General features: G+C 41.1%; 3 protein-coding genes across 5 annotated transcripts in view; 2 read left to right on the top strand and 1 right to left on the bottom strand.

Moving 5' to 3' along the window:
- ppp1r14c (protein phosphatase 1, regulatory (inhibitor) subunit 14C) overlaps positions 1–3,475 on the bottom strand; it is a 22,118-nt gene extending 18,643 nt beyond the window's left edge. Inside the window, exon 1 of the mRNA XM_079642433.1 lies at positions 3,109–3,475. Coding sequence (XP_079498559.1) covers positions 3,109–3,342 — 234 coding nt within the window. The 5' untranslated portion in view covers positions 3,343–3,475. The remainder of the gene's footprint in view (positions 1–3,108) is intronic.
- The window catches only part of iyd (iodotyrosine deiodinase), a 33,931-nt gene extending 26,500 nt beyond the window's left edge, over positions 1–7,431 (top strand). For all 3 annotated transcript variants that reach the window (XM_079642425.1, XM_079642426.1, XM_079642427.1), the window contains 5 exons: positions 4,760–4,963; positions 5,814–6,011; positions 6,156–6,315; positions 6,536–6,692; positions 6,858–7,431. In XM_079642425.1, coding sequence (XP_079498551.1) covers positions 4,760–4,963; positions 5,814–6,011; positions 6,156–6,315; positions 6,536–6,692; positions 6,858–7,040 — 902 coding nt within the window. In that variant the 3' untranslated portion in view covers positions 7,041–7,431. The remainder of the gene's footprint in view (positions 1–4,759; positions 4,964–5,813; positions 6,012–6,155; positions 6,316–6,535; positions 6,693–6,857) is intronic.
- A 1,125-nt stretch (positions 7,432–8,556) lies between these two features.
- Positions 8,557–12,500, top strand: part of sec63 (SEC63 homolog, protein translocation regulator) — a gene marked incomplete at its 3' end in the record, with an annotated part of 4,608 nt that continues 664 nt past the window's right edge. The window contains 7 exon segments of the mRNA XM_079645284.1: positions 8,557–8,894; positions 9,820–9,919; positions 11,374–11,447; positions 11,450–11,487; positions 11,720–11,832; positions 11,949–12,010; positions 12,471–12,496. Of these exon segments, the coding sequence (XP_079501410.1) occupies positions 8,771–8,894; positions 9,820–9,919; positions 11,374–11,447; positions 11,450–11,487; positions 11,720–11,832; positions 11,949–12,010; positions 12,471–12,496 (537 nt within the window). The 5' untranslated portion in view covers positions 8,557–8,770.

Here is a 12,500-nt window from a genome sequence, read left to right as displayed (position 1 = left end):
TGTTGGTAATGTGCTAATCAGCTTTCTTGCACAGATGTTGATGAGATTGATCATGACTGTGTGCCATATATGAAGCTATTTTATAGGAAAGGGCTATGTTAGCTAAGCATAAAGACTGTTAACATGGGTAAAAAGCTAGCCTGGCTCTAGCTCAGCACTTTAGTCTGTGTATTAAGTTCACAAACAATATACATTCTGTTAATTAGTGAACTTAGAAGTGCTAGAGAGATGTTGTTACCTTAAGAAAGAGCAATGCTAGCATTTAGCTCTTTGACGTTTTCTTTATGCTAAGCTAAGCTAACTCTCCACAAGAAATAACAGCATGAAAACAATTTCGATTTTGTGTGAAAATACCATGGATCTTTCCTTATGTGGGTTTATCAACCTACAGTCCAAGTAGTTTTTTTTACAAGATGAATTGGCAACACATATTGTCACCTGGCTGTTATTGAAACCTGAATCCAATTGAATCTGAGTTAACCCTTCCTGCAATCTATTACCTTCAGCATCAGCACCCCCCCCCCCCCCCCTCTACACACACACTCCTTGATGCCCTCGAGTATCAAGTTTTCTTACGAAACCGATACAGAGTCTGACCTTTAAGCTAGAACAGGCCTATCTCCCTCTCTCTGTCCAGAACACTCAACACAACAAATGTGTCCATCTTAGGTCTGAACATAGAGGTGTTAACAGGCATGGAGGGAGTGTGACTTCCTGTTTACAGTCATGTGATCAAACATCATCTGTCGAGCAGTAAAGTCCACCTGCTCAAACACTGCCGTCATGTTTCTATTCCCAGGCGAGCAGATGAAACTAAGCCTTAACAATGCACCACGGTGACAACGTGTCAAAGTAATGATGTACTGGTTTCATTACCTTCTCTCCTCTGAAATGATGCCAGCCTTCATGTCTTTCTACCACCAGTCAACACTGCGCTTATTGCAGCATGATATCAGACTGGCCACAACGCCACAGGGCCAGGGGATTATTATGTGATATTATCCCATTTGCTGTGTGAAAGACATAATATGAGGAGGTGTCACGCTGCTGGGAATATCTAGTTTAATCTAGATTGAAGACAGGGAAAAAGGCACATCTGCAGACAAGAGAGTGGAGTCTTTCATCAGTAATGATACAATGGTGGCATCCAGAAATCAAGAGACTGACTGCAACACTGAAAGAACATTGTGATTTGCTGTAGTGTTTTGACTATTGTCCTATGCATTTGCATTAAACAAATCACAGTCTCTGAAGAGAAAGGCAAATGTTGATTTTACTCTTAAATGCGCGCTAGGCCGGTGCTCCCCAGCACTCTTCATCCAAACATCAAATCATTTAGTCGATCCACACGGGAGGAGCTTCATAGGACTCGTAGATCAAGCGCACCTGCTGACAGCAGACTGACACCCAGCCAAGAGCTCATCCGGCTTTGAAATGTAAACCAGTACACACTCAGAGGGGCTATGCAGCTCTTTTCAACTTAAGTGAGAACCACAGCAGGACTGTAAAGAGAGGAGGAAGCTTTGCAAACAAGATGACAGCCGAAAAAAAAAAATCCTGCTTAGGGGTATGGATCGCTCAAAAAACGATTATCTTTCGGTGATATTTATGTAAATGGTAGCAGTTTGCCGTTGAAGGACAGTCGTATGTGCCTACAGTATGGGGAGGAATGATGTGCATTGCATTAATAACAAGTCAGTAGACAAACTCATGACGGACAATGATACTTGGATGTTGATATTCAGTCTCCTGCTGTGATTTGTGCAGGTGTTTCCCTTCTGCACATGCGCACCAGTACAATCAATCTTGGTAATTATGTGTAGCCACAGGCACACACACATCCCTTATGCTCCATATTTTAATATAACTCATCCCCACAGTGTAGTCTGACAGGTTCATGTGTGAAGGCACGTGTATTCACGCTCACACCGCCTGTTCCATCTCTGATTGGCTGCGTTCCGAGGTGACAGACTGACTGTATGTGTGCATATGTGTGTGCGCGGACCCTCTGTTGCGAGGAAGGGGGTCAGAGCCAGAGGAGGTGATTGGCTGGTGAGGAGAGTCACAGCATCAGCACATCCTTAACCCACTGCCCTTCTTTCCCTCTCCTCCAGTCCGTACCCTTCCCCCCAATTTGACTCCGGCAGCATACTGTAGGGTACACGCATGCACTTACACACCACCTATAGAATCTCTTTATTTCTGCACCCCCATCTCTCTTTTGCTCTCTAACCACACACACAAATCCCTGCCCTCCCCCTTTAAATGTTAAAGAATGCCACTTGTGAATGCAGAATAATGGGGCTGTCAATATCGTCTGGTGACAGATCATCCCTCGAAAGGTGAAGAGGGTTTGAAAGGTCAGAAATGCGCCTCAGAAACGACTTAATTAATTTCCACACATAAAGCTTCAGTTAAAAAGGGAACTGGAACACTATCATGTCCTCATAACATGCATTTTGCTCTCAAGGAGTACCACATTCAGAATAAAAAAAAAAATACAATTATTTCAAAACGCATTTTCTAACCATACACCTTGAATATACATAATCCAAAAACCCAAGGGGCCAAAGATGCAACCATGCGGTTTCCCTCTCATTCCTGATCTAGTTAAACCAGCATTACTCTCTCTCTCTCCCTCAGCGACAGAGAGGAAAAGAGAGGAGACAATGCAATGTCTCAAAGTCACAGTGTAAAGAGGCATCATTATTACACCAGACAGCTTTTGTGTCGCTTTGACGCCCCTTGCTATTCTCGCTTCTGCCACAAAAAGCCAGCAGGTATCGGTGCTGAGGACAAAGAGACACCAATAAACCCAAATACACAGTCTGTTTAATGGAGGATGTTGGGGTTCGCTATAAAACGGGTGCATTTGTTGATGCCTTTGCAAAGACAGACACAATCCCACATGAGCAGCAAAGCAACTATCAATGTCACTCAATGCATACAGTAAATTGGGTCCTAATTAGATAACATATTTGGTTTAAGCCATCTAATTGATAAAGCATTTCTACAGATTTTTTTTCACCTGCCTCCCTAAAATATCCGTATGTTTTTGAAGGTGTCGCTCACAAACCGTGTGTGATTTAATATTTAGGGTCCTCTCACCTCGCAGTCATACAACTCGCTGAGCTGCTCGATGATCCACTCTTCCAGGACGAGTCTTTTCCGCAGCTCTTTCCTGTCGTACTTGACCGTCACTTTGCCCTGTCTCCTCTGCACCGGGTCGTCTCCGGTGATGGGGCCGGTGCCCACGCAGCCAACTGCGGGTGCACCTTGGAAGAAGACGCGGCTGCCGGCGGTGGGCAGTGGGGCGCTAGTCTCGGTGCTGGCGGCCGACATTGCGAGATGTTAGGGGGTTAGTGTTTTAGGAAAATGTTGCGAGTGAGTGGAGACTGAGAGATGCACAGCAGACAGGAGAGTGGTGAGGAGCTTTTAAACAGCTGCTATTTAAAGCGCAGCGCCGGAGACAGCCGAGGAGGCGGAGCGAACACTGCAAGAAATGAAAATCCGAGGGTGTGAATGGTGTGAACATTGAAATCAAGGTTTCCATGAAAAAAAGGAAGCCTTTGCAAATGCCTATTTTCCAAATACAAATGATGTCATTTTCAAGTTATAAAACATCTTAAAACGTGACCATCCCACTATTGCTAAATTAGTGTAAAGGGAAGTTCTGCTAGTTTTTGACAGCTGAAATGAATCTGAAATATATCATTATGCAGGTTCTGTGCTTGTTTTAGAAAGTGAAATATTTTTAATAGAATCATATGTGATTAAATTATATGTTAAGGTGGGTATTTTTGGGCAATGAACCACCTAGAGTCTCTTGTGCTTGTCTGTGTACCAGTGCGCACTGGAGAGCGAGGCCATGCTGGAAAGCTTAGTCTTTTACATTCTAGCCAAGCTATTCTCTTGCTTTGTCTTATTATTCATTTGTTGAACCAACTCCATTACATTATTTATGTGTGTGTGTGTTTGATTTATATATTTGTAAAAAGGCTAATACATAGGCTTTACCTGATTCTTGATCACCAGCATGTTTTCAAATGAGTTAATTATGAACCCAGTGAGTTCATCCTGGCAGAGATATTTGCGCCACCTGTTGGTCATTGTGAGCATTCTTTTTACCACATACTGTAAGTAATGAATGAAAATCATCAACATATTATGCTTGATTTTAGGGATTAAGTATATATGAACTGAATGCTGGTTATTTCACTGTATATATTGCAAAATATCGTGTTTGGGATAAGATTAAATGTGTTAATGCATTACATGTGCCCTTACTGTACAAATAATCTAAGTTTAAAGTCTATGCACACTTGCCTCTTATGTTTATGTCACACCAGTCAGAAGTAGAGCTGGTACATCTCTAGGATTTAGTAACAAAAAATTATAATTTAGATAAATATAACTGACACACTTTTCTTCCCTGCCAATTGCAGCTTCGATTTTAAAACAGCCCTTTGAGAAAGCTACAAATGAAACAGTCAGGTAGTTGTTACCTACCAACAGGAAGAGGTAAAATATTGACTTTGTAGCACGTGTACATTATTGAACACATACCTAAGGCTCTCATATGTTGGTTATGGTGCCATTTCTTGACATTAAACAGCGGGTAACCGTGGGGCAGAGCTGCAACCTAAGAGCCACATTCCTCACAAAGATAGCCCTGACTCAGCATTTTTGCCCACCTGTAGTGTTTCATAACACTCAATCTGCACTCAGCCGAGTAACCGGGTCTTCTTCTGTCCTCTAGCACTCATGGCTCTGCTGTCAGTCCTCACGCCTGTCCTGGCTGTGGTCCTGTGCCTGGTGATAGGCTTCATGCTGGTGAGGTCACGGGAGACAGAGACCACCTCGACCCCCCCTAGAAAAACTGAAGGGGCAAAAAAAGCAGACTTTAGACCGTGGGTGGACCAGGACTTGCAGGACGATACAGAAATCACAGCAAAAGAGGAAGGTAAGAGCTAATCAGAAACTTCTTTCCCACTTTCTAAAACTTCCCTTTAAGGGAAACGAAGTATATGTAGCCTAGGCAAGAACCCCCATCTCAACACAGGACATATTTCACATAATGTAAAAACCCCTTATCAATAAGTGAATGTCTTTGGTTTTGGACATAATCATTCACAGTTGGGTTAATCAGTAATAGTAAAGGGCCTGCAGCCTAGGGACATAATAATGTAAGGAAAGGTAATCTTTATTGTCCCCAGAGGGCAACAAGCTACCACAAAGGTAGAACAAGTACAAGGTACTACTAGCTCCTCCTGTACCAGCTGCACATGTAAATGATGAACACATAATGCAACAATATGTTATACAATGTTTTATGATGTGGGCCATTCTAAGTGCTTTTACATTTTTTTCATTTAATTATTTTTGATAATGTATTTCTTTAGTAAACGTTAGGCTTAAATGCAACATATTTCTAAAGATGTTTTTGATCAATCCTAATGAAAGTGCCCTCTGCAGTAGGCAACATGAACTGAAACTGATACTTGTAGTCAAGCATGTAATTGTGAGGTACTTAAAGATATCAGTGCACTTGACCCAACTTTGGATAAAACAGATAGACACGTGTTACCTGATATATGGGCAACGTGCTAGTCTATTACATACAGTTTCATCAACATATTATATGTGCATGATAACATAATGTCATCTGGGTTTTAAATCTAATCATTTTGTTTTGCATCATTGAATATAACTTTACATTATGATCCAAGAACAAGCTGTATTGCTATAACAATTTAGCATTTTGTATATAGGCTAGTGCTCACTGGTCCTGCTTTTGTCTGTCATCCTGTTAGAGGATGGCGATTGGGCAGACAGCCACGAGGAGGAAGACCTTCTACATGTACCCTACTCACCACCACGTTACCCCGAGGAGACGATGCTGCAGAGATCCAAGGATCTGTACACTCTGATGAACCAGCGGAGGTCTGTCCGGTTCATCAGCCCTGAGCCAGTCCCACGAGAAGTCATCGATGATGTCATCCGTACTGCAGGCATGTGAAGACAAATGGACCACTTTTCATATGCTCTAAACCAAAATACAAAAAACGTAAACATTGATCTAGTGGGGGATGTGGCTATTTTATGTTTTGGTCTTGTAATTGTTTCCCATCTACTTGCCTCCTCCCTCTGGACAGGTACGGCCCCTAGTGGAGCGCACACAGAGCCCTGGACGTTTGTCGTGGTGTCAGACCCCGACACTAAGCACCAGATCAGACAGATAGTAGAAGAAGAGGAGGAGGTCAACTACCGTCAGAGGATGGGGGACAAGTGGGTCAATGATTTGGCCAAATTAAAGTGAGCACCCACACCACCCTCACTCATTAATATTTGCTTATTTGTTCTAGAAAAAGTCAATTTAACTGCCCGTACAGTGATTCATCCCTATCCCCTTATCCCAAATGTCAGCCTGACTTTGTCTATCTTTCATTATGGACCAATGTACTGTTAAGTCTTCCTACAACTTCCAATCTCTCACATGTCTAACCCATTTTTCAAAACGTCCTTCCTCTTGTAGGACAAACTGGATTAAGGATTACCTGGATGTTGCTCCATATCTAGTCCTTGTATTCAAACAGACCTATGGGATTCTACCAAAGGACAAGAAAAGGACACACTACTACAATGAAATCAGTGTCTCCATTTCCTGTGGAATCCTGTTAGCTGCCTTACAGGTAAAGAATAACCCCGCCCATTGAAATATACATCAGCCGATAACCGTTTTATTGCTCATGAATGCCATTTAAACAAGGGTATGCATGCGCTTTAGGATAAACTGCTACTTGACATGTATGGTAACGTGGCTGAATGTCTGCTCTCTCTGTCCATTTGCTAATCAGAATGTGGGTCTCGTCACCGTCACATCGACGCCTCTAAACTGCGGCCCCCAGCTCAGGATCCTCCTCAAACGGCCGGCTAATGAGAAGCTGTTGATGTTACTTCCTGTAGGTTATCCTGCGTCTGACGCCACAGTGCCTGACTTGAAACGCAAGCCTCTGGATGATATTATGGTGCACATATAACAGAATCAGTCTGTAAAGACAACACACATTTGTTTATCATCATCTTTGAGCCATCTGAATAATCATCAAAAATATATACCTAATGTAATTAGAAATGTTTTAATTTATCAGTCTAAAACTAAAGCTTAACAATAAACATACAGTATATATGGAAGGAACGGAAAAAAGTGTCCTTGCAACCATGCGTTGTGTGTAAGTCATCAGATACACAAAGCAACATCGGATGACAATCTTTTCATACACTTTAATACAAATCCTTGATTGACAAGTGTAGTTTAATAGGCTATTACTTTTATTTTTAATAAAGATAACCCTACTGTTTATATCCTTTTTGTATGTTTATGTTCAGCCAATCCTGTTTAGTTAAAATAATAAACATTCCACAAAGCTAGTTTTCCTTTCTTTTGTTTTATCATTATGACATATTTTACAATATTTGTTTACCCTTACTCTAAATCATATAAACACACTATTATGGTTTACAGAAAAAGATAAATAAATCCTGTACACATTATTATATGGGATAACATTTTACTGTGATTTAATGGCCACTGGTACAAATGTTAAATCAGTCAAGCAAGCCCAAGGTCAACCTCGCTCTTACCAACAAACGATATCCAGCTGCTTTCCAGCGCTGCTGCCAAAATAATACACAATCTGTGTTCAGCTGTTTGCTCTGGGATTGCTTGTGTAAACTGTTTTTTTGCCACTACAATTAATCTGACTATACTGTTGACAAATGCAATGTCCATAAGAAATACATGAATAGTTTGAGATTGTTTATTATTATTATTTTTTTATAGTCACATACATTTTTATAACAAAATAATGTATACATTTGCAGACGGTTGTATGAACAAATCTGGGGGACCTCTCAAACTGAGTTTTTACCTCTTTACATGAAAAATAAAACGGAGCATGTGCAAGAGTTGCAGAGACTGGCCATGTGATCGTTTATGAAGTAACCGGGTACATTTTGTTTTTTTAAACATCAAACTCATCAAAAAGAAGTACTCAGATATTTTACATAATTAAAAACCGGGGTGTAGGAACACTCTGTCACAAGTAAAAGTCCTGAAATCAAAATGTTTCTCTAGTAAAAAAAAGTAAGTACTCATTATGCAGATTGGCCCGTTTTAGAATCATATATTATATGTTTTTGGTTATGAAGTGAAACTTATACTAATTGTGAATTTAATCCAGGTATATCTAAAGTATTTTTTAAGTGTTGCTCCTATTGTTTATCATCTATCTACTGTATATTTGCAAATTAACTAAATGTATTAAATAAATGTAGTGGACTAAAAGTACAATATTTCCCTCTGAATTGTAGTGGAGTAGAACTAGAAGTACAAAGTAGCATACAATTCAAATACTCACGTAAAGTACAAGTACCTCATAATTGTACTTAAGTATTATGTACTAACTTAGTTACTTTATAACACTGTCTTACTGCTTCAATCGAGTTCAAAAAGCCCCTACACTCAGCTCCTCTGTTCTTCTTCCGTCGCCACCGCTGGGGGTCAGTAGCGATCAGGAGCAGCGCTGGATACCCACGAAGAAGAAGGAAGGCCACATTGCGCAGGCGTACACCACGTACACCGATGATCAGAGCTGTCTCGGCTGAATGCTAGCTGGCTAGCTAACGGTCTGTCAACTCGCACACATTGGGCTAGAAGGGGGAGAAGCGCAACGGTGGAGAAGAAGGGCGACCCAAGCGCCGCTACGAAATGGCCGGGCAACAGTTCCAGTACGATGACAGCGGCAACACGTTTTTCTATTTCCTCACGTCCTTCGTCGGACTTATTGTGATCCCAGCCACATATTACCTCTGGCCCCGGGATCAGAATGCTGGTAAGGCCCGATGTCTGCCTCAGTGCTAACTTAGCTAACTCAATAACCACAGCTAGTGTAAAGTGTCCTGGTAGATTCAGCTCGTCTTGTTTGTGTTAATGCTCACCAGTGTGCAGCCTGTTAATCTGGTTAGCTTCCTACTAAATGCAGCGGCTATACGAGCTAACCATACGTTAGTTTAACTTGCTAGCAGACGTCTCTAAGATGATGTCCACGTCTCTTTTACTGCTCGTAGTTAAGTACAGGTCAGTTAGCACAGATACCGCACCAGCTTCAAGTATTAGAAAGCCATTTATTATCTATCTGCCTTAACGTCACATTTATAGTCTGTTTAACCATACTCCGATAGTAAATGAAGCTAAACTGGCTGGTTAAGCAACACCAAAGCCTTGTGTTGAAGGTGCCTTGCCTTTGTGGCTTTATTCACCTTATCCTGATATCCTTATAGCAGATCTGTTATCTATTTGTCAACAATACAACATATCTAACATGGTTTGGGAAACATATGCTATCAAACTTTACCCCGCTGGATTAATGAGGATTATTTAATGACAATTTAGATTGGAGTTTAACAGGATGTAAACAGTTATTTTATTGTTATGTTGAATTAAATATTGTAGTGCAAGTTAGGTGTCCCCAATCAACATCATTGCATTAACAATATCGGAAAAATACACCCACATTTAAACTTAATTCAAGCTGAAAAAAGGAAACAAATGCATCCCCCTCCTCTAAAAACATATCCACAATGATCATAAATCCCAATGAAAATATCACTCAATCCTCTTTAAATCCTTACCATAAAGCACGTGTATTTCCTCCCTAACTAATGTGGCATTATCAGTAATCATTGTGACTGTTGTGATGATATTAATGTGTCCGTAACCTCTCTCTCTCTCTCTCTCTCTCTCCATCGTTTTTCCAGAACAACTGCGTCTGAAGAGCCTGAGGAAGGTCCATGGAAGATGTCTGTGGTACCGGCTGCGGCTGACGAAGTCGCAGCAGAGCATCGTCCCAACACTAAAGTGAGTCCAAACATCTTGGTTTGTAGTTTTCATGGTGTAAATAGACAAGCTGTGGGTGATTTAAATCCAGAGAGGCCTCTTCTCGAGCTTCGAGATTTGTCTTGACAGATGAGAAGCGCTATATAAATTAAATTTATTTATTTATTTATTTATTATTCTCACTTCAATTAAGCCCAAAATCAGGTTTTACTTTCAATATTTCACTTGTTTATGGGGCTGTTACGCCTTTTCCTAATGCAGCTTCAGTATCATACAAATTCCTCACTGTTGAAATATGATTGGCCTAAACATGCTCAGCAGTGTAATAACAGGCTTGTTTCCTTGATTGGTCCGCTCCCTTTCTCTTTGTACATTTCGCATCCTTCCTGTTGTCTGGCTGTGACTTGCTGTTTGCCTTGAGTGACATCAGCCATCCTTCTTTACTAAGACTGTTCCAGACAGCTCTCTGGACCACTTAGTGTGTGTTTCAAGCTGGACACTGTCATGTGACAATGAGGCAAAAGCCACACTGTCCAAAGAATACATCTTTTGTGTGGAAATACTTGTATTTGGTCATTTTGGGCACTTTTATTTCATGTGTAAACCTCTTGGTGACTCGTGCTGTCTGTGTAAACACCGAGTTGCACTGTTTAGCATTTCTCTTAACATGACGCTGTTTTTCTCAGTGTTGTTTATTCCTTCGGCGTGTGTGGGTTAATAGAAGATTGGGTGTTCAAGTGTGGTTCAGCGTCTCACTCTGCCTATCTTCTCTCACTCCTCGCCTCCTCCGTCACTGTGTTTCTGTCTGAGCGTCTCGTCTTTGTTCTGTCTCCTCGGATGTTTGTTTTCATGCATCCACTTTCCACTCCGGTTCTGTCAATACACCTCCTATATTCTGTTATTACTCTCAAAATTCATGACTTGTTTTTTAGCATGACTGCATTTCTGACTTAATCTGGTGGAAGCATCTTTTTTCATCAGCCATTTATTCTCAAAATGCCACTATCCATTTCCTCTTTGCAACTGTTTCAAAACAATGGTTTTTATTATAGGAATCCATCGTATATTTATTTCTGGTTGAGCCAGCCAGACAACTCAGGCTGGTGAGCGGTTGTCATGGCAACAGATGCTGCAGAGCAGGCCATGGGGTTTTGCTATTGTCATGGAAACAAGTTCAACTTTCATGCATAAATACCAAACAACAACAATGTCAGAACCTGCCCTGCCCTTCTGCCTCCATGCATAGACCAAGCTTTCTGTTTTTTATATTCCCAAATGTCCGTCTCTCTAACAGCTGGAAGCTAGTTTTCATTGCAAATTGCATCTGCACAATATCTAAACTCCAAACCGGTCTAAAAATTAGATGACGCAGTGTGAAGTGGCTTTTAAAAAAATGGACGGGCCTGATGTTGTCTCCTGGAGTGGTTACACTTGTGTGTGACATCTTTTCCTTGCTTGTGTGTTTCCATTTTCAGGAAAGCAGCTTTGTTATTTGGCTGGGCTGTGTTCCTGCTGCTAGCATACAAAGTGTCCAAGCTGGACAGAGAGTACCAGAGTATAACCCATATGAAGTCCTCAACTTGGACCCGGTAAACACGCACAAAACACAATGTCTCTTGTTTTCTGCGGGTCCTCTGAAATCCGTTAAGACTCTTTTTATCTGGTGGGACAAAGATAACTTTTCTAAGATGAAACGCAAGATAAAAATAACCATCTTTCAGGACTTCTGAGAACCCACCGTGTAGTTTTCTTTTGACTTGTATCTGTTTTTACACTTCGTGTGCGGTAAGGAGCTGCTGTAATTTATATTTCTGTCTCCAGGGTGCATCGCTATCAGAAATCAAGAAGCAATACCGTGTGCTATCACTCAAGTTCCATCCTGACAAAGGCGGTGATGAGTCCACATTCATGAGGATTGCCAAAGCCTATGCTGCGTAAGTGTCTCGATCTTTTAAGCCAGACAGCATCTACATAATCAATAAACGGATGAATGAATAATGAAAGCCCAGAAGTGTAAGGTGATTGATTCCTTTTACTCTTCATTCCACAGTCTGACAAACGAACAGTCACGACAGAACTGGGAAACATACGGTAACCCGGATGGGCCGGGAGGTGAGTGAAACGACCTTTTTTAATATTTTCACACATCTGCATTTTAAAGTGTTGCCACACCTTGTTGATCAATTCTGGTGAGTCTGACTCGCTTAGTCATGAATGTGACAAACAATGGAAGATTCAGCGATACAAGAAAGCCCGTTAATTCCAGGGAGAAATACCTTGAAGATATGTCTCAGTCTTATACACTGACTTCTACTGTGGGCGTTTTTATAATGCATTTTCACTCACTGGCCTCCAAAAGTAACACGTGTTCATGTTGTTCAATGGCATCTAAAATGGATTATAAGGTTTCGAATGTAGTAAGTGAAATTGAATAGTAATTTTTCACAATGTAAATATAGGAAATAATCATTTTGTGCTATTCCAACTTTGCCCATGATGCTAAATTTGTCACACGGCACAGCTCTTGATTTTTTACCATTTTGATCAATGTTTCTTATGTCTCCCTTTCTAGCCACCAGTTTTGGTATTGCCCTGCCCGCCT

This window comes from Notothenia rossii (genome assembly GCF_949606895.1).
Source record: "Notothenia rossii genome assembly, chromosome: 8".
NCBI classification, from domain to species: Eukaryota; Metazoa; Chordata; class Actinopteri; order Perciformes; family Nototheniidae; genus Notothenia; species Notothenia rossii.
The sequence above is the reverse complement of the archived record's forward strand: the minus strand, read 5'-3'. Positions and strand labels throughout refer to the sequence as shown.